Here is a 20,615-nt window from a genome sequence, read left to right on the forward strand (position 1 = left end):
GTAAATTCGGCCGAAAATTTTGACTTTTGGTATATCAATGGGTTCAAATTTCTTGAAAAATTGGTATATTTATGGGTCTACTTCCAAAATCTCAGCGGCACGTCCCTACCAAAACCAAACTTGAGTACCCCCCGGGTTCACTTCATTGTTTTGAAGGCACCTTTGATGGTCACTGGCGACACAAAAGAAGACAATTTGATAATTACCTGAGTTTTTCTAGTTGTAATTCTAAGCTGTGACGATCCTTTGTTTTGCGTTCCTGTTCTCGCATAACCTCTGCATACTCTCTGTACAAGTGCGTTGAGAATTGAGCAACATAGTAAAACAATATAACGCTAGCTCCAGAGCAATTCTTAAAGCGACATTCAGAGATATTTTGAACAAAATTATTTTTACATGACATAGGTCAAACAATTCTTTCTGGAAGTGTCTAGTGACCTATCATAGCGCCATTTGCGAACTTCGACTTCTTTGCTTGCACACGCAGAGTCAGTCCGTGTACTCCCTGGGGACTAATGAAATCCCCAATAAACTGACGAGTGTGCGTTCGGCAATGCCATATCTCTGAATATCGCTTTAATATATTAGCTGAGCTTATTTTTATTTATATAATATTTTTAGAATATAATATATTCCTATTTTCAGTCAATGTCCACTTTATTGGTCTTTCTGAGTGACAGAAAACGGTTAAATTGTAATTAAAGCTATATCATATAAAAGCTATTTCCAAATTAACTACTGCATTTTAAAAACAATTTGGAAAGTTTATTTAATCGTATAGTAAAATGCTCAATAATCGTGGTTGTTTCAGTCATGTTTTACTACTTAAGCTGCAAGTTCCTGTATATGGTCATCTCTTTTATTTTCGTCACTCTAGCGATATTATTCAGTTCTTGCAGTTCAAGAGCACATTTGACTTAACAATAGAACTGTTCAAAATTTTATGTAAAACAAAAAAAAAAAACCTTTTGATTAATGCTGCATTCTGAATTCTGATACGTTTTTAAAAATTTTAATGTCAAAAATAAGCACAAGTAAGACGACAATCACAATATTGCAAAATAATTACATAATTGAACTGAAAAATTACGCCTTAGAGCTGAGTGGACCTTTGCGGGTGTTGCATCCATGATCTGAGAAATGGTGCAAATGGCATACAATGTAGTAAAATAAACCTAATGATTAAATGGTACTTAAATTAATAATGGAATAAAGAATATATCGGCCGGGAGAATAGAGAATAGAAGAAAAGATGGGAAATAGTTGGTAGAAAGAAGAAAGCAACATAAAGCAAGCACAAGGGCAAAGCGTACATGCATATGAAAGCTATTGTAATCTAAAAATGTTTGTTTAAACTCTACTGCTTAAGAACATGCTGTTCCCGTGAAGCTTCAGTCGTGACTACACTCTTAAAAAATACGGGGTCAAATATGCACAGACTAAAAATAAATTGACCCCGTTTCATTGCAAACAACCACTTTTTAAAGTCAAATTTGACCCCGCACGAGGCCGAAAAAACCCTCCAAAGGTGGTTGTTTACAATAAAACCGGATCAATTTATTTTTTAGCACAACCCTAGAACCACCGCACGTGTCAAATTGTTTAGAGTTTGGACAGTGCGTGGTAAGTTTCTTATTAATGTCCCAATTAATGTATTCTAAAATAATATGTTCTGATTTTCATTAATTCTGATAGAGGAAAATGTAGACAACTTTGCAATCAATGTAGTTTTACCGGATTCTGGATTTACGCGCAGATTCAGTTTTACCACTCAAAATGCTCAATAAAGCCAATATAGGGGTTATAGTATTGCATACATTCGATATACTGGATATTCTGTAATCTGGAGTACAACGTTATGTTGACTATTGAGATATTCTGATTATAACGCCAACGCTAACGTCTACGCGTACGCCAATTGAATCAATTAAAAATCGCTCTACTTTTACTGATTATCAAATGAATCAGTTCAAAGTCACTTCAGTTTATTTTCAGTTTATTTTAACCATAAAATTATTTTTGAAATCAACACAAAGTAGAACGATTTTGAATTGTTTCAATTAGCGTACACATTTAAGTTAGCGTTGGCGTAGAAATCGAAATCTCTCCAATATTTTCCGGTATACGGACGGATATTCTAAAGTAGGGCTGTCTACAAAATCACATGTTTATTTACATGTTCTGCTTTACACATTGGCGACGATGTATAAATTTAAACAACTTTGCAACCAATGCAGTTTTACCGGAACCCGGGTTCACCTGCACTTTCACAAGTGCTTGAGTGTGGCGGCCTCGAAGCTGCGTTTGCTATTTCCTTTGTTTGTTTGTTTGTTTGTTTGTTTGTGCTTTTGTTTGTTTAGCTGCTTGCTATAGCTTGCGGATTATTGATTCTTTCAAGCCATAGATTGTAACCAAAGTATTCGCCGTAGAAGTGACGTAAAAGCGGTATTGTATTAATCTATGATTGCAGACATAGGCCTACACAGGTGATGAGTGCAACCTGCTTGTAGTGCAGGGCGATATATTCAAAAATTGTTTTAACCTATTGCTATGGTAGTTAATCCTGTTATATCATCACTTCTACGGCGAATACTATTTATATTATAAAAACTTTTAATGTCAGCAGCAAAACATGCGGCGAACATAAATGCATCAGCTAAAACATGCAAACGGCGTTCGTACTAAGAGTTATAGTTGCATGCATGCACTTGCAATAAGGTATACTTTCTCGATAAATACCTATATTTTTTATGTTTTTATACTATTCTATTAAACTAATAAATCTAAAGAATAGCATTATATTCATGCGTTATATCGCAACTATCTATCAAAAGCACATTTTTCTAATGAACAGCTTAAGGATATGATATATTTTTTTAAATGTGTGTACCGTTCAAATTGTTTAATGATTAACTCACAAAATATACATCCTGCTTTTTAAAATCTATCCTTCATACAAAACATTTCAAACGTTACTTTTTGGTTCTTTCCTATGCTTTAAATTTCTTTTTTTGTTCTATTTTGTTCATTTTATAATATGACTTAATACGAGCTTTGAGACATATGATGCATTATTTGGCCAACTTCCATTTGCTAATCATGCAACAACCATTAACCATTCAACAGGTGCGCCGTCGGATCAAATGGTTGTCGAGCTTTCGTTATGTGTGATAGTTAGAGAATAAAGGTATTGGATTTAGCCCCTGGAGTGCATCTATCGTCTCATATAACACGGGCGACATCATTATTTTAAGTAAAACAACGAGGCAAAGCCGAGTTGTTTTACGCCAAAAATAATGATGTCGCCCGTGTTATATGAGACGATAGATGCACGACAGCGGCTAAAAACAATACCTTTATTCTCATTCTTAAACACTTCAATTCAAATAGAAATATCATAAGTATATTACAAATTTTAATCAAATTAAATCCTACATTTTATAAGGAACTACCTAGGGCTTAAAATCGATCAGTCCCGTTGTTGCTATGCGACTCCCGATTGGTTCAAATAGCGAGCACGCGTATCGCGTTGATGCACACCCGCTGACCCGTGTGATATCGTGTCATATCACACGGGTAAGAACCAATGGGATTGCAGGAACGTTCTCAAGTGTTTAAGAATGTGACTCTGACTTCATTAGGACTGAGTCACACCTGTTGAAAGCTCGACATCTTTTTAATCCGAAGGCGGACATGTGAAACCTTGATGGTTTACGGAGTCTCTACTGATCAACATTAGCTCCGTCTTTGGATACCAGCGTGGATCCATTTTAGTCATTTTAGTGATTTATCTTAGTGATATATGCCCTATATGGTGTGAAATTGTAAACTATAGTATATATGACTAATTGGGCTTAAACCTGGCTTCGAGAAATTGGCCCTTAGAGACAAATAAGGACAAAAATGCATTATTATGGACAAAACTGTTCATATACTTTTCAACTACATTTATACCCGCATGCGAAGCATGGACGGGTATATTGTTATCCTGTGGTTATACCCGCATGCGAAGCATGGACGGGTATATTGTTATCCTGTGGTTTCTTCTCCTTCTTCTTCTCCTCCATCAAACACATCATTCTGTCAAGGCTAGCGCTAAAACTACAAAGGCCCTGGGGCCCATGTGTGGTACACTTATGGGCCCTACCCCGTAAAAGTGCCTTTTGCCCATCTTGGCCCCAGAGGTCAAAGGTCACGGGCCCCAGGGGCCCAAATGTGAAAATACAAAGCACGCCGTTTCTCATCAAATGAAGCAGCCTCAGGGCCCTGAGTTGGTACACTGATAGCCCTTGGGGCACTCTATATTTACAAATATACAAGAGCCCCATATGTTATATATTATGGGCCCCAGGGGCCCAAATGTTACAATATGGTGCAACAGATTGACAAGCCTAGCTCTAAAAGTACAAGATCACTAGGGCTCATACATGGCATATGTATGGGCCCTAAGTTGTAGATGTGCCTTTTGCCCGTTTTGGCCCCAGATGTACAAGGCTAGGGGCACCAGGGGCCAAAATGTTAAAACAAAGGGCCGGCCGTTTCTCTGCAAATAAAGTAGCTACATATGGTTCAGATTTGGTACACAGATAGGTCTTTAGTATTATATTGTCAAATGTATGTATAACCCCCATATGTCACATAATATGGGCCCCAGGGCCCTAAACACTAAAACATAGGGCCGGCCGTTACTTAGTGAATAAAGCAGCTACAGTGCCCAGCTTGAGTCTACTGAGAGCTCCTGAGAATTATACTTCAATATAATTATGTTCATGAGCCTCATAAGTCAAATACTATGGGCGTCAGGGCTCCAAATGTTAAAGGGCCGGTCGTTTCTCATCAATTATTATACCCGCATGCAGCGCATGCAGGGTATCTTCCCATTTTGTGGTTTCTTCTCCATCTCCTTCTCCTTATACCCGCATGCGAAGCATGGACGGGTATATTCCCATTCTGTGGTTTCTTCTCCATCTCCTTCTCCTCCTTATACCCGCATGCAATAGCATGCAGGGTATCTTCCCATCCTGTGGTTTCTTCTCCATCTCCTCCTTCTCCTCCTCCTTCTCCTCCCATCAAACACATCATTCTGTCAAGGCTAGCGCTAAAACTACAAGGGCCCCAGGACCCATATGTGGTACACTTATGGGCCCTACCCCGTAGATGTGCCTTTTGCCCATCTTGGCCCCAGAGGTCAAAGGTCACGGGCCCCAGGGGCCCAAATGTAAAAACACAAACCATGCCGTTTCTCATCAGATGAAGCAGCCTCAGGGCCGTGAGTTGGTACACTGATAGCCCCAGGGGTACTCTATAAATACAAGTATACATGAGCCCCATATGTTATATATTATGGGCCCCAGGGCCCCAAATGTTAAAAATATGGGGCAACAGATTGACAAGCCTAGCTCTAAAGCTACAAGGGCACTAGGGCTCATCTGTTGCACATGTATAAGCCCTAAATTGTAGATGTGCCTTTTGCCCATTTTGGCCCCAGATGTACAAGGCTAGAGGCCCCAGGGGCCCAAATGTTAAAACAAAGGGCCGGCCGTTTCTCAGCAAATAAAGTAGCTACAGGGCTCAGATTTGGTACACAGATAGGTTTTCAGTATTATATTGTCATATGTACATATGTACCCCATATGTCACATAATATGGGCCCCTGGGCCCCAAACGCTAAAACATAAGGCCGGTCGTTACTCTGTAAATAAAGCAGCTTTAGGGCTCAGAGTTAGTACACAGATTGCACATGAAATCACATTGCTATATGTACATGTGAGCCTCATATATTACATTATATGGGCCCCAGGGCCCCAAACGCTAAAACATAGGGCCGGCCGTTACTCTGTAAATAAAGCAGCTTTAGGGCTCAGAGTTAGTACACAGATTGCACCTGAAAATCACATTGTTATATGTACATGTGAGCCCCATATATTACATTATATGGGCCCCAGGGCCCAAAACGCTAAAACATAGGGCCGGCCGTTACTCAGTAAATAAAGCAGCTACAGTGCCCAGCTTGAGCCTACTGATAGCACTAGAGAATTAAACTTCAACATATGTCCATGGGCCTCATAAGTCAAATATTATGGGCCCCATGGCCCCAAATGTTAAAACAAAGGGCCGGCCGTTTCTCATCAAATAAAGCAGAATTTGTACACAGTAGCACCTGAGAATTATATTGTTATTAACACGCACATACCCCCACCCTACACACGTAGGACTAAACAGACATATCCGTATTATAATTATTAATATAATAATTGGAAATACCAGCGTGAAGCCTTAAGGCTGTTCCAGTTAAATTACATACCCATTGGCTGTTCCATTTAATTTACATACTCCCTCTGAAATGGTCCCAAAATAGGCTGTTCCGTTTAATTTACATACTCCCTCTGAAATGGCTGTTCCATTTAATTTACATACTCCCTCTGGAATAGTTTTCCCTAATCATATTGTATAGCCTCACTGTGAATAAGAGAGACTGACAACGGCAATCTATGGAGAGACAACGCCCCTGGGAGGGGACTTTTTACAAGTTCTTTATTTGCACGAGGGTGCAGCAAATAAGGACTGTAAGTTTGGGTACACCGATAACATGCGGGTATAGCCGTATTTGTGTACAAATATATAGCCTTCTAGTTCTCCTTCTCCTCCTATCAAACACATCATTCTGTCAAGCATAGCGCTAAAACTACAAGGGCCCCAGAGCCCGTATGTGACACACTTATGGACCCTACCCAGTAGATGTGCCTTTTGCCCATCTCGGCCCCAGAGGTCAAAGGTCACGGGCCCCAGGGGCCCAAATGTAAAAACACAAACCATGCCGTTTCTCATCAGATGAAGCAGCCTCAGGGCCGTGAGTTGGTACACTGATAGCCCCAGGGGTACTCTATAAATACAAGTATACATGAGCCCCATATGTTATATATTATGGGCCCCAGGGGCCCAAATGTTAAAATATGGTGCAACAGATTGACAAGCCTATCTCTAAAAGTACAAGATCACTAGGGCTCATATGTGGCATATGTATGGGCCCTAAGTTGTAGATGTGCCTTTTGCCCATTTTGGCCCCAAATATACAAGGCTGGGGGCCCCAGGGATCCAAACGTTAAAAGAAAGGGCCGGCCGTTTCTCAACAAATAAAGTAGCTACAGGGTTCAGATTTGGTACACAGATAGGTCTTTAGTATTATATTGTCATATGTATATATAATCCCCATATGTCACATAATATGGGCCCCAGGGCCCCAAACGCTAAAACATAGGGCCGGTCGTTACTCAGTAAATAAAGCAGCTACAATGCCCAGCTTGAGTCTACTGATAGCACTTGAGAATCATACTTCAACATATGTACATGAGCCCCATAAGTCATATATATTGGGCCCCAGGGCCCCAAATGTTAAAACAAAGGGCCGGCCGTTTCTCATCATATAAAGCAGCTTTATGGCTCAGAGTTGGTACACAGTTTGCACCTGAGAACTATATTGTTATATGTACATATGAGCCCCATATATCACATAATATTGGCCCCAGGGCCCCAAACGCTCAAACATAGGGCCGGCCGTTACTCAGTAAATAAAGTAGCTACAGTGGCCAGCTTGAGTCTACTGATAGCACTATGAAATTATACTTCAACATAATTATGTACATGTGCCTCATAAGTCAAATATTATGGGCCCCAGGGCCCCAAATGTTAAAACAAAGGGCCGACCGTTTCTCATCAAAGAAAGCAGCTTCCGGGCTCAGAATTTGTACACAGATAGCACCTGAGAATTATATTGTTACTAACACCCACACACCCATCCACCCCACACACGGAGGACTAAACAGACAGATCGTATTATATCATAATTGGAAATACCATCGTGATGCGTTAAGGCTGTTCCAGTTAAATTACATACCCATTGGCTGTTCCATTTAATTTACATACTCCCTCTGAAATGGCTGTTCCATTTAATTTACATACTCCCTCTGAAATGGCCCCCAAAAAGGCTGTTCCGTTTAATTTACATACTCCCTCTGAAATTGCCGTTCTATTTAATTTACATACTCCATCTGGAATAGTTTCCCCTGAATCATATTGCATAGCCTCACTGTGAGTAAGAGAGACTGACAACAGTATCCTATGGAGAATAAGAGAGACGACTCCCCTGGGAGGGAACTTTTTACAATTTATTTATTTTAAGTGCTACGACAGTGCAACCTGCATTCAATTAAAGCTTGTGACTTGTACTTTCACTTTTTACACATTTTCTGCCCAATTGGACGACTTTTTACAATTTGCTTATTTTAAGTCCTCAGCAAATAAGGACTGTAAGTTTGGGTACACCGATAACATGCGGGTATAGCCGTATTTGTGTACAAATATATAGCCTTCTAGTTATACCCGCATGCGAAGCATGAACGGGTATATTGTTATCCTTTGGTTTCTTCTCCTTCTTCTTCTCCTCCTCCTTCTCCATCAAACACATCATTCTGTCAAGGCTAGCGCTAAAACTACAAAGGCCCTGTGGCCCATATGTGGTACACTTATGGGCCCTACCCTGTAGAAGTGCCTTTTGCCCATCTTAGCCCCAGAGGTCCAAGGTCACGGGCCCCAGGGGCCCAAATGTGAAAATACAAAGCACACCGTTTCTCATCAAATGAAGCAGCCTCAGGGCCCTCAGTTGGTACACTGATAGCCCTAGGGGCACTCTATATTTACAAATATACAAGAGCCCCATATGTTATATATTATGGGCCCCAGGGGCCCAAATGTTACAATATGGTGCAACAGATTGTCAAGCCTAGCTCTAAAAGTACAAGATCACTAGGGCTCATACATGGCATATGTATGGGCCCTAAGTTGTAGATGTGCCTTTTGCCAATTTTGGTCCCAGATGTACAAGGCTGGGGGCCCCAGGGGCCCACATGTTAAAACAAAGGGCCGGCCGTTTCTCAGCAAATAAAGTAGCTACAGGGTTCAGATTTGGTACACAGGTAGGTCTTTAGTATTATATTGTCGTATGTGTGTATAACCCCCATACGTCACATAATATGGGCCCCAAGGCCCCAAACGCTAAAACATATGGCCGGCCGTTACTCAGTAAATAAAGCAGCTACAATGCTCAGCTTGAGTTTACTGATAGCACTTGAGAATTATACTTCAACATTATGTACATGAGCCTCATAAGTAAAAAAATATGGGCCCCAGGGCCCCACATGTATTAAAACAAAGGGCCGGCCGTTTCTCATCAATTAAAGCAGCTTTAGGGCTCAGAGTTTGTACACAGATTGCACCTGAGAATTACATTGTTATATGTACATATGAGCCCCATATACCACATAATATGGGCCCCAGGGCCCCAAATGCTAAAACATAGGGCCAGCCATTACTCAGTAAATAAAGCAGCTACATGGTTCAGATTTGGTACACAGATAGGTCTTTAGTATTATAACGTTATATGTACATATAATCCCCATATGTCACATAATATGGGCCCCAGGGCCCCAAACGCTAAAACATAGGGCCGGCCGTTACTCAGTAAATAAAGCAGCTACAATACCCAGCTTGAGTCTACTGATAGCACTTGAGAATCATACTTTAACATATGTACATGAGCCACATAAGTCATATATATTGGGCCCCAGGGCCCCAAATGTTAAAACAAAAGGCCGGCCGTTTCTCATCAAAGAAAGCAGCTTCCGTACTCAGAATATGTACACAGATAGCACCTGAGAAGTATATTGTTACTAACACCCACACACCCATCCACCTCACACACGTAGGACTAAACAGACAGATCGTATTATCATAATTGGAAATACCAGCGTGAAGCGTTAAGGCTGTTCCAGTTAAATTACATACCCATTGGCTGTTCCATTTAATTTACATACTCCCTCTGAAATGGCCCCCAAAAGGCTGTTCCGTATAATTTACATACTCCCTCTGAAATGGCTGTTCCATTTAATTTACATACTCCCTCTGGAATAGTTTCCCCTGAATCAAATTGCATAGCCTCACTGTGAGTAAGAGAGACTATTACCAATTGGCTGTTCCATTTAATTTACATACTCCCTCTGAAATGTCCCCAAAAAAGGCTGTTCCGTTTAATTTACATACTCCCTCTGAAATGGCTGTTCCATCTAATTTACATACTCCCTCTGGAAAAGGGGCCTTTTTACAAGTTCTTTAGGTTAAGTGCTACGATAGTGCAACCTACATTCAATTAAAGCTTGTGACTTGGACTTTCACTTTTTACACATTTTCTGCCCAATTGGGCGACTTTTTACAATTTCTTTATTTTAAGTCCTCAGCAAATAAGGACTGTAAGTTTGGGTAGACCGATAACATGCGGGTATAGCCGTATTTGTGTACAAATATATAGCCTTCTAGTTTCTTCTCCTCCTTCTCCTCCTCCTTCTCCTTCTCCATCAAACACATCATTCTGTCAAGGCTAGCGCTAAAACTACAAAGGCCCTGGGGCCCATATGTGGTACAATTATGGGCCCTCCCCCGTAGAAGTGCCTTTTGCCCATCTTGGCCCCAGAGGTCAAAGGTCACGGGCCCCAGGGGCCCAAATGTGAAAATACAAAGCACGCCGTTTCTCATCAAATGAAGCAGCCTCAGGGCCATGAGTTGGTACACTGATAGCCCTAGGGGCACTCTATATTTACAAATATACAAGAGCCCCATATGTTATATATTATGGGCCCCAGGGGCCCAAATGTTACAATATGGTGCAACATATTGACAAGCCTAGCTCTAAAAGTACAAGATCACTAGGGCTCATACATGGCATATGTAATGGCCCTAAGTTGTAGATGTGCCTTTTGCCCGTTTTAGCCCCAGATGTACAAGGCTAGGGGCCCCAGGGGCCAAAATGTTAAAACAAAGGGCCGGCCGTTTCTCAGCAAATAAAGTAGCTACAGGGTTCAGATTTGGTACACAGATAGGTCTTTAGTATTATATTGTCATATGTATATATAATCCCCATATGTCACATAATATGGGCCCCAGGGCCCCAAACGCTAAAACATAGGGCCGGTCGTTACTCAGTAAATAAAGCAGCTACAATGCCCAGCTTGAGTCTACTGATAGCACTTGAGAATCATACTTCAACATATGTACATGAGCCCCATAAGTCATATATATTGGGCCCCAGGGCCCCAAATGTTAAAACAAAGGGCCGGCCGTTTCTCATTATATAAAGCAGCTTTATGGCTCAGAGTTGGTACACAGTTTGCACCTGAGAACTACATTGTTATATGTACATATGAGCCCCATATATCACATAATATTGGCCCCAGGGCCCCAAACGCTAAAACATAGGGCCGGCCGTTACTCAGTAAATAAAGTAGCTACAGTGGCCAGCTTGAGTCTACTGATAGCACTAGGAAATTATACTTCAACATAATTATGTACATGGGCCTCATAAGTCAAATATTATGGGCCCCAGGGCCCCAAATGTTAAAACAAAGGGCGGGCCGTTTCTCATCAAATAAGGCAGCTTCCGGGCTCAGAATTTATACACAGATAGCACCTGAGAATTATATTGTTACTAACACCCACACACCCATCCACCCCACACACGGTGGACTAAACAGACAGATCGTATGATATCATAATTGGAAATACCAGCGTGATGCGTTAAGGCTGTTCAGTTAAATTACATACCCATTGGCTGTTCCATTTAATTTACATACTCCCTCTGAAATGGCCCCAAAAAGGCTGTTCCGTTTAATTTACATACTCCCTCTGAAATGGCTGTTCCATTTAATTTACATACTCCCTCTGGAATAGTTTCCCCTGAATCATACTGCATAGCCTCACTGTGAGTAAGAGAGACTGACAACAGCACCCTATGGAGAATAAGAGAGACGACTCCCCTGGGATTGGGAACTTTTTACAATATATTTATTTTAAGTGCTGCGACAGTGCAACCTACATTCAATTAAAGCTTGTGACTTGGACTTTCACTTTTTACACATACAATTTCTTTATTTTAAGGCCTCAGCAAATAAGGACTGTAAGTTTGGGTACACCGATAACATGCGGGTATAGCCGTATTTGTGTACAAATATATAGCCTTCTAGTTTCAAATTGAAATCATTTATCCTTTGTGCTGCTCATAAAATAGTGCTATTGTTTTAATGCTAACCTACTAATGATTAGTCTCTATACTAACAATTATTAGTCATTTGCCCTAGGCCTGCTGCAATGGGCTATTCCAGTTGAAATCCATACACCCCTTTAGGGAAGACATGACCTTAATCTCCCACACAAGGGGGTGTAGATTTCAAATGGAGTCACCCATTCAGGTAACCCCAATTTGAAATTCACACTCCCTGTATGGAAGATCAAGGTCGTGTCTTCCATAGGGGGTGTGTGTTTTTCAACTGGAACAGCCCTATAGAAGAGGAAGATAAGATAAGATATGTTTGGCCGATACCTTCTCTTCACATACCTCTCGATGAATTCTCGTTCTCGTTCGGTCTCTTCTTGTAATGAAAGGCATAATTGCTGTGTCTCGTTGAGGCCGGCTAATGACTGGTCCAGACGAAGCCGTAATTGGGAGTTTTCCTTTGAGGATAAGGAGATAAAACGAAATTAAATTAGACATCAGCATCATTCGAATATATCATGACAGAGTTCTGTTACATCAATATATTTGTGCATTTATTGAATGACATTTGAATATCCTGGGTATGAGGACGCATATGGGACATATACTTTACAAATTGAGGTCAACTTTTGAGTGGGAGGACATGTGGGAGGTCACAAGAGCAATTTATTCACCCACGGTTGTTTGATGCATGGGATCATTTGTTAATGTTTCTAACAAAGCATCTCACTCTAGACCTTTACAATTCTAACAGCTATCGTACTAATACACACATAAACATAGCCACTTGAAAGTTAGATTTTCCTTTTTTTTAATCAAAGTTTTTATCTTTTCTGCCTTTTTTTTGGAAATTATTATTCTATAAACTGTATATTTGTGTGAAAATTGAGGGCGCTATTTACATATATTTTAAATTTAATTTAGCTCAATAATATGAGTTATTTCTTTCATTTCATGATAAATATTAGTTTGAAAATGCATGTTCTTGCTATATGTTACTCATTTTATGATGTTTTAATGCCACTATACAAGTGTCTACCTCTTGTAACGATGCAAACAAGATTTAAGATAAATACCGTCATCAGTATTCAACTTTGCTTAAATTAATAGGCCTACAGTTCTACATGCCATCAAAGAACCGCGCCTGGTATGTTTTCGCCACACCTTTATTTGAAAAACAAAAATCACTCGTTAATGGGAAAACATAGCGGTAACTGTGGCTGTTCTTTTTGGGTTTCAGCCCTAACAACTGAAGGAATATGGTCTGCATATAGCCCCCTAAGTTGAATTTATTTTGACGATATAGCTTTATAAATGATTTTGGTTTTGGTAAAGTAATGCAATCCCCAAATTATCCTTATACGTGTCTCCATTAAAATGGGGATTTATGTACCATTTTATTTCTATGACCCTGAAGCCTTAGGCCTCAGCCCTGCCGAGCTTGCGGCCTTGATGTTTTTTTTCTTAATACTGGGCACCCCAACTATCAGGGCTTAAAAACTTCAGGACCGCAAGCCCGGCGGGGCTGACATATCAAAAGGTTTGGCTGACACAGCGATTCTCTTATAAACGCATCTATGCACAGTTTCCACCTCGAGTACACCTGAGCACACAAATTTGTCCAAGCACAGTTAGCCTATGTCTTGTCTATACACATTCTGTCTTTACACTACACGGTTGAGTGCATAGCATCATAAGAGCTGTGTGAACTTCTAGCTGGTGACAAGTGCAAAATACGGCATCTGTGATTGTTTTTCTTTCAAAACCCCAAAAAAACTATTTTCGCCTGTTTTTTCATACGGTTGTAAAGTCAATGAACAATGTCTTTGCTTAGAAATCTTTCCATAGCGAGGACTTGCGGAGTTCTAACGGAGTTACAATATATAATAGCCCCGCAGGGCAAGAAAGCAAGGAGAATGCGTAACTTTAACGTTATAGACAGCCCGAAACCTATTACATACTTAGAGACAGCCCGTCATTTTATTTTTACGTTCTGATCCAAGCAAATACAAAAACGTTTTTAAAACGTTTTAAACAAGTTATATTTTGGCTTTTGGTTTAGATAAAAACGTTTTAATAACATTAATGTCGGGTTATATAAAGGTTATAAAATGTTTTAAAACATTTTTTATGAAAACACATTACAACAATATTTTTAAAATGTTTTCAAAATGTTATTGTAAACTATTTTTGCAAATATTTTTTGCCAAATATTTTGTCAATACTTAAATAACATCCATTGTTAAAATAATTTGCAGTAGGTTATCAAAAATGTTTTTAATGGTATGAAAACCCCGAGATGAAAACGTTTTATGCCCTTTATCATACCATTTATATAACCCGACATTTAAACATTTTCTGACAACCTTTTATAACCTTTTACGAATGATGTCGAAAACGTTTTGTGTTTGTTGGGATTTCTAGTGTGTCAGAACACAGGACATATACTTAAGTATATGTAACAAGACTCGCTTAAGGTGTGGGAGCTCGGGCTATATAATTATTCCCAAGTAGCCTGTACTATCACGGTTCAATTATAATGGACTTACCTTGGCCAAGCCTTCGTTTTCAGTAACTATGTTTGCTTCATGTCTGCTTAACTCCAAAACCATCTGTTCTAACTGTAATAACAATAATAATAATAATAATAATAATAATAATAATAATAATAATAATAATAATAATAATAATAATAACACTAAAAATAATAATAATAATAACACTATTAATAATAATAAATAAATAATAACTAATGATTAAACTTAATTATGCGTTCAATTAACGTTGACAAAATGTTTTATGGCAAAATGTATTGTTCCTTTAAAAGTCAGGAAAGACAAAAACATTGTATACATTCAAATCTACTAACATGATTTACAACTAAAATCGCATAATTCTTTGCGATTGGATGTCATCTGACGTCATGCCGATGCATGTGCATATTTGACCGCCTTGAAGTGCGCAGTAACGATTTGCGCATCGGTGTGACGACATCTCGGGTAACCTGGGTTCGAACTCCAAAAATTACGGGATTTACCGAAAAAAGCAACATTTCTAAAGAAACAACTAATTTTACAAAGTAATTTTTATTCAATTTCACAAACATTGGCTGTCCATAAACAGGTTCAGCGATCTATTTCAAACAACCGGTTCCTGATATATTGGGAAGCTTATTTTAAAAATTAACCAAACTATCAAATATCATAATTATTATTCCAATTTAAAATTATAAAGCCAAAAAAACTGAGACGTCAGGCCATAATATTATGACGTTTTCAAAAAACTCTGTGTTTAAGCTGAGACGAATATAACTAAAGAGATAGTCGTAGCAATGCACTTTTACCATTGTCCACTGTGAACCATGTCTTACGTGGCATCATTATACAAATACATCAATCAATTTCTTAAAATAAATTGTCACACTTTACATATTATATTGTGCAAGCACTAAAAGAACATGTCATGCACAAGCATTCAATTCTTAATTTGAAAAAAAAAATCACGCATGTACATGACTGTACTGAGCATGTTCTTTGAGTGAGCATGGTGATTGCACAAAAGAAAGTGCGACAATTTAATTTAAGAAATTGATTGATGTATTTGTATAATGATGCCACGTAAGACATGATTCACAGTGGTCAATAGTAAAACTGCATTGCTTCCTATCTCTTTAGTTATAGACGAATCCAACGAGCCAAGTCATGGTCAGGATTTGGTCGGCCATCACGGGTCCCCGTATGCACCACACTGGTGTAGTGACTGCCCAATTGGGCGGATTAAAGCCGCTTAAAAATCGATGTTAGATTCTTTTGTGTTGTAAACTGTCATCATACTTTTGTCTACGTGTAACACGAGTGATAGAATGCAGTTTAAAATACCCTCCAAGGCCGCATTATTTCACATTTTATGTGAGATTAAGCCGACGGGGACCCAACTTTGGCAGCCATTAAGGTATAGGAATGCGTGAATTTGGATTCATCTATATTCGTCTCAGGTTTAAGATGCCTGCGCCCATAATAGTACGAAATTAATTTCTTTCCGAACTTAGTACAAAATAAAAGCAACTGACGTGAAGGAGGTGGGCTGAAGGTCAACAACGCCTTTAAGGTTAAGTATTTCCGCTGTTTCTTATACTTTTCTTCTTCTATAATCATGATAATTATACCTATAGTAACAATTCTTTATATATATCGGACTAAAAAAGTACTCATTTACGTTTAAAATAGGCACAACCTTGTGGAATATTCGCTACTAATAACCAATTTGTCATTTTGATATACGTATAATATATAATTACCACTTTCAATGACCGTTCTAGGATAAATCAGTAATAAATTGACATTTTCTTGGTCACGTACTCGTCCCGCAGAGGATGATTTAAAGTAGCCCCATCATGCACTGCAAACGTGTTATCACTATCGTGTTTCAACTGCCACTTTACTTTTCAAATCCCATTGAATTCTGTGCAAAAGATGTTGTTTAAGAATTGTGCGTGTGTCATTATTACTTGGTCGATTTCAGGACAAAAGTGATGTATGCATAAAGGATAATTCACACCTTCTGTAGGTAACATAAAATGTGAAATCGACTAGCATTTTGAATGCGTTTTTATTGTAAATATATCAGTCCAAATTCAAATTTAACCATGCCCGTCAATGCAATGTGCGAGCAGTGGTGTCATGTTCACTCACACAGCTGTGCTAACCGCAAGTCAACACAGTGGCGTGGTGGGAAGTGCTTTTAAGCACTTCCCACCACGATTTAAAAATCATCCTCTGCTCGTCCCGATATGAAAACAATTTTGATTACCAAAACTTTAATCTTTGAGTTATTTCGTAGAAATGCTATACCTTATAAGCTAATGGATTATTTATAGCAAGAGCTGTTGTTGTTGTTGTTGAAAGAGTATTGCCCTTTTGGAATGAAATTGGATCCTAATTTCAAGTCTTCAATGCATGGTCAACAACGGATAATATACGCTGTTTGATTCGAGTCAAAATAATTTCCTTGATTTCTGCATGGGAAAACAATTTTATTTACCAGCGTTTGTTGGTAACTGTCAAAAGTAGACACTCGTGGGCAGAATAAGAAACGAGATGTTTCAAAAAGTGTTAAACGACATCATGGGTTTTACAATCACCGTTTCATTTGGGAAATACAACTTTCCCAAGCTCTGTGACTGAATCTTGAATCTGGGTTGCCTAAAACTGGATAATGGCCTTTTGAATTTCTCAATGCATCCATATAAATGCACTGCGTGCTGGAAGTAGGTTTGAACATAAACAGTCCCAAGTTTTGAGATAATTTATCAAAATATTAAGACGTATCGTACGAACCACTGAACCAATACTAGGCTTGTTTGTACTCATTTTAATGCATTTTCATGCTGATACCAAATGATCATGAAAAGTTACAATTCTGAATTTTTTAAATTTCGTTTTGAGAGTTATATATTTTTGCATTCTCTCTCTCTCTCTCTCTCTGTCAGGTGGCGCTGTGTAGCGCTGCTGTGGTCTTCACAAGAGTACGCCATCTCACTCGATCCGATGCCAAGTGTGTTGCACCTTGCATTCCCTGGTTAGAAACCAGCTTCACGTCATTAGTCCAAGATGTTGGTGGACGTCCTCTTCCTCGTTTGCCTTCCATGGCCCCTTGCAAAATCTGTTTTTCTACACCTCCATGTTTCCTGACAATATGGCCAAAGTACTTCAGCTTTCTCTCCATTATGCCGCTTCTGATGGTTAGACTTGTACCAATCTTGTCAAGGATCCAGGAATTTGTTCTCCTGTCTTTCCATGTCACTCGTAGAAGCCTCCTGTAACACCACATCTCAAAAGCATCTACTCTTTTCCTATCATTCTTGGTCATAGCCCAAGACTCGCATCCATAAGTGGCAATGGAAAACACAGTTGCACGAAGTAGGCGTACCTTGAGGTCAATGGATAGGCCTCTGCTTTTCCATATGCTTGACATGCCCTGCACAGTTGTCCTTGCAATAGCCAGTCTTCTCTTAATTTCAGTTGTGCTGTCACCACTATTGTTAATCATTGAACCCAGATATTCAAATTGCTTCACCTCCTCAATCTGCTGTCCATCTATCACAAACTCATCACTTTTTCTCTCTCTGTCTACAACCATTATTTTTGTCTTCTTTGTGTTCAGGAGAAGGTGTTTTTCTTCACTGGCCTCTTTGAATGCGCTTCAAAAGATCAATCAGCTCTACTCTGCTGCTACAAATAAGAGTGGTATCATCGGCGTACCTCAGGTTAGTAATTCTTGTACCGCCAAACTTCACTCCACCTTCAAACCCCTCCAAAGCTGTTCTCATTATGTCTTCAGAGTAGATGTTAAATAGGTTTGGTGATATCACACAGCCCTGTCGTAAGCCTCTTCCAATCTTGAACCAATCTGTGTCTCCGCTTCTTGTTCTGACTGCCGATTCTTGGTCTTCATATAAGCAGCTGATCAGATCCACAAGATGACTTGGAAACCCCATCTTTTTCATAGTTTTCCACATCTGAGGGTGGCTAACACAGTCAAAAGCTTTACTGTAATCTATGAAGCACATGTAAAGAGGAGGTCTATGCTCTCTGCATTTCTCAATCACATTCCTGATATTGACAATTTGGTCCCTAGTACCCATTCCTTCACGAAATCCTGCCTGCTCATCAGATATGTCCTGCTCCATTTTGTTCTTCATTCTCTTGATGATGATCTTCAGAAGCACTTTACTTGCATGACAAATCAGGCTGATGGTCCGGTGATTGGCACACTCTTTCAAATTTCCTTCTTTGGCAGTGGAATAAATACTGCCCTGCACCAGTCTCTCGGCCATTTCTTCTTTTTCCAGATGATACCACATAGACGCCACATTAGGTCTATCCTTCTTTCCCAGTTGCCTTCCACAACTCAGAAGCTACATTATCAATGCCAGGTGACTTAGCATTTTTCATTTGTTCCATGGCAAGCTCAACTTGCATTCAAATTTAGCAAAATCGAAAATGAAACGCGTGATATTTCAACCATCCAAACATTACGTTACATGTCCATCCCTTTATACCATTTCAGTTTTATACGGACTATAACCGTCACGATTTGACAGCTGTAGTTGCCCAACGAATATTCATGTGTGATTATCAGTTTAGCGTACCAGTTGCTCATAATTACAGCCATGGGAAATATGACTCAATGGTGAATCCGTTAATTAGGCTATAGATGATGATTTTCAGTCCAGCTTTCCAGTAAGTGACCTTCGCCTGAGGGAAAGCTTAAATGTTGATAGTTCGTGACAAGTGTCATGCTGGAAGCATTGCGATATTGGTGAAATATACCAAATTGTTTAAGGGTCGGTAACGTATGGAACAGATGTATTTAGTTGATCTGGCTCGTACCTTTCATGCTTGACAATAGTAGAAATTAGAATACCAAAATATAAGCCACGACCCGCTTTAGAAAATCTAACTAATCTAAAGTGGCCGGCATATAATGTTATTTAATCCGTCAAAGCATCATACTCGCTTTTATTAAGAAAGAGTTCGACAAACAAAAATTAAACAAAAACATGTGTAAGCTCAATAGAAACATAGTGCTCTTGGGAATTGAAAGTGACAACAAATTTTGATCAAAATAATCAATTTACCTTTATCATTTAATCAATCACATAATACTTAATTAGCATATGAAACGGTTCGACTATAACACGATTCTCTTATAAATGCATCTACACACAGTTTCCACCTCGATGCACCCGAGTACACAGAAATTTCCAGCACAGCGACTCTAGTCTCCACGCAGTCTGTGCTATACTACACGGTTGAGTGCATGGCATCATAAGAGCTGTGTGAGATACAGTGGAAAATAGACATCTGTGATTGGTTTTTGCCAAAACCGCAAGTGTTCCCTTTATCCAATCAGAACATTTTTCATATCGAACGAAAGCTAACACTTCCCCTAAAACCACTTTTTTACATTAGGTCAACAGATAACGCAATTCAATATTATAGCAAGGCGAATGTAGTAAATCTTTTGAAAACTACCTATCCAAGCACAACTTTTGACCAAAATGTAGGTTTTAAAAGTCAAAACCTCAAGTATCCCTTTAAATATTTTTTCAACATTTATGTCATTAAATGAAAGAGCACATGTATATTGGTCACATACTAGCTACATTAGGATGAGCAATGGCCAATTCTCTTTAAATTGCAAATCTTTCGCCTGTTTTGTCATACGGTTATAAATTCAATGAACTATGACTTTGCTAAAGAGCGTTTACCAATTGATATGCTACATGTTTTTGCCCTGTCGTCAACAACTTTTGATAATATAAAATGTCACTCATCAATGTCTATCATAATATAAAATTAGACGTTTCAAAGGTTAGCGATTTACCTAATCCTATATGGAAATCTTATTTAATTCCTCTTCTTTAAAAGAGGAAAGTAAAAATCACACCTACACACACATGTTATACAAAACCCTAGCTTTTTACACTATTTTGATTTTAAACAATTAAGGTAGA

The 20,615-nt window shown here is 39.1% G+C and overlaps 1 protein-coding gene across 1 annotated transcript in view; it reads right to left on the reverse strand.

Moving 5' to 3' along the window:
- Positions 1-20,615, reverse strand: part of LOC140138747 (uncharacterized) — a 157,404-nt gene that overhangs the window by 14,557 nt on the left and 122,232 nt on the right. The window contains exons 7-9 of the mRNA XM_072160508.1: positions 14,647-14,718; positions 12,440-12,555; positions 207-287 (exon numbers count right to left, since the gene is read on the reverse strand). Of these exons, the coding sequence (XP_072016609.1) occupies positions 207-287; positions 12,440-12,555; positions 14,647-14,718 (269 nt within the window). The remainder of the gene's footprint in view (positions 1-206; positions 288-12,439; positions 12,556-14,646; positions 14,719-20,615) is intronic.

Source organism: Amphiura filiformis, chromosome 18 (assembly GCF_039555335.1).
Source record: "Amphiura filiformis chromosome 18, Afil_fr2py, whole genome shotgun sequence".
NCBI classification, from domain to species: Eukaryota; Metazoa; Echinodermata; class Ophiuroidea; order Amphilepidida; family Amphiuridae; genus Amphiura; species Amphiura filiformis.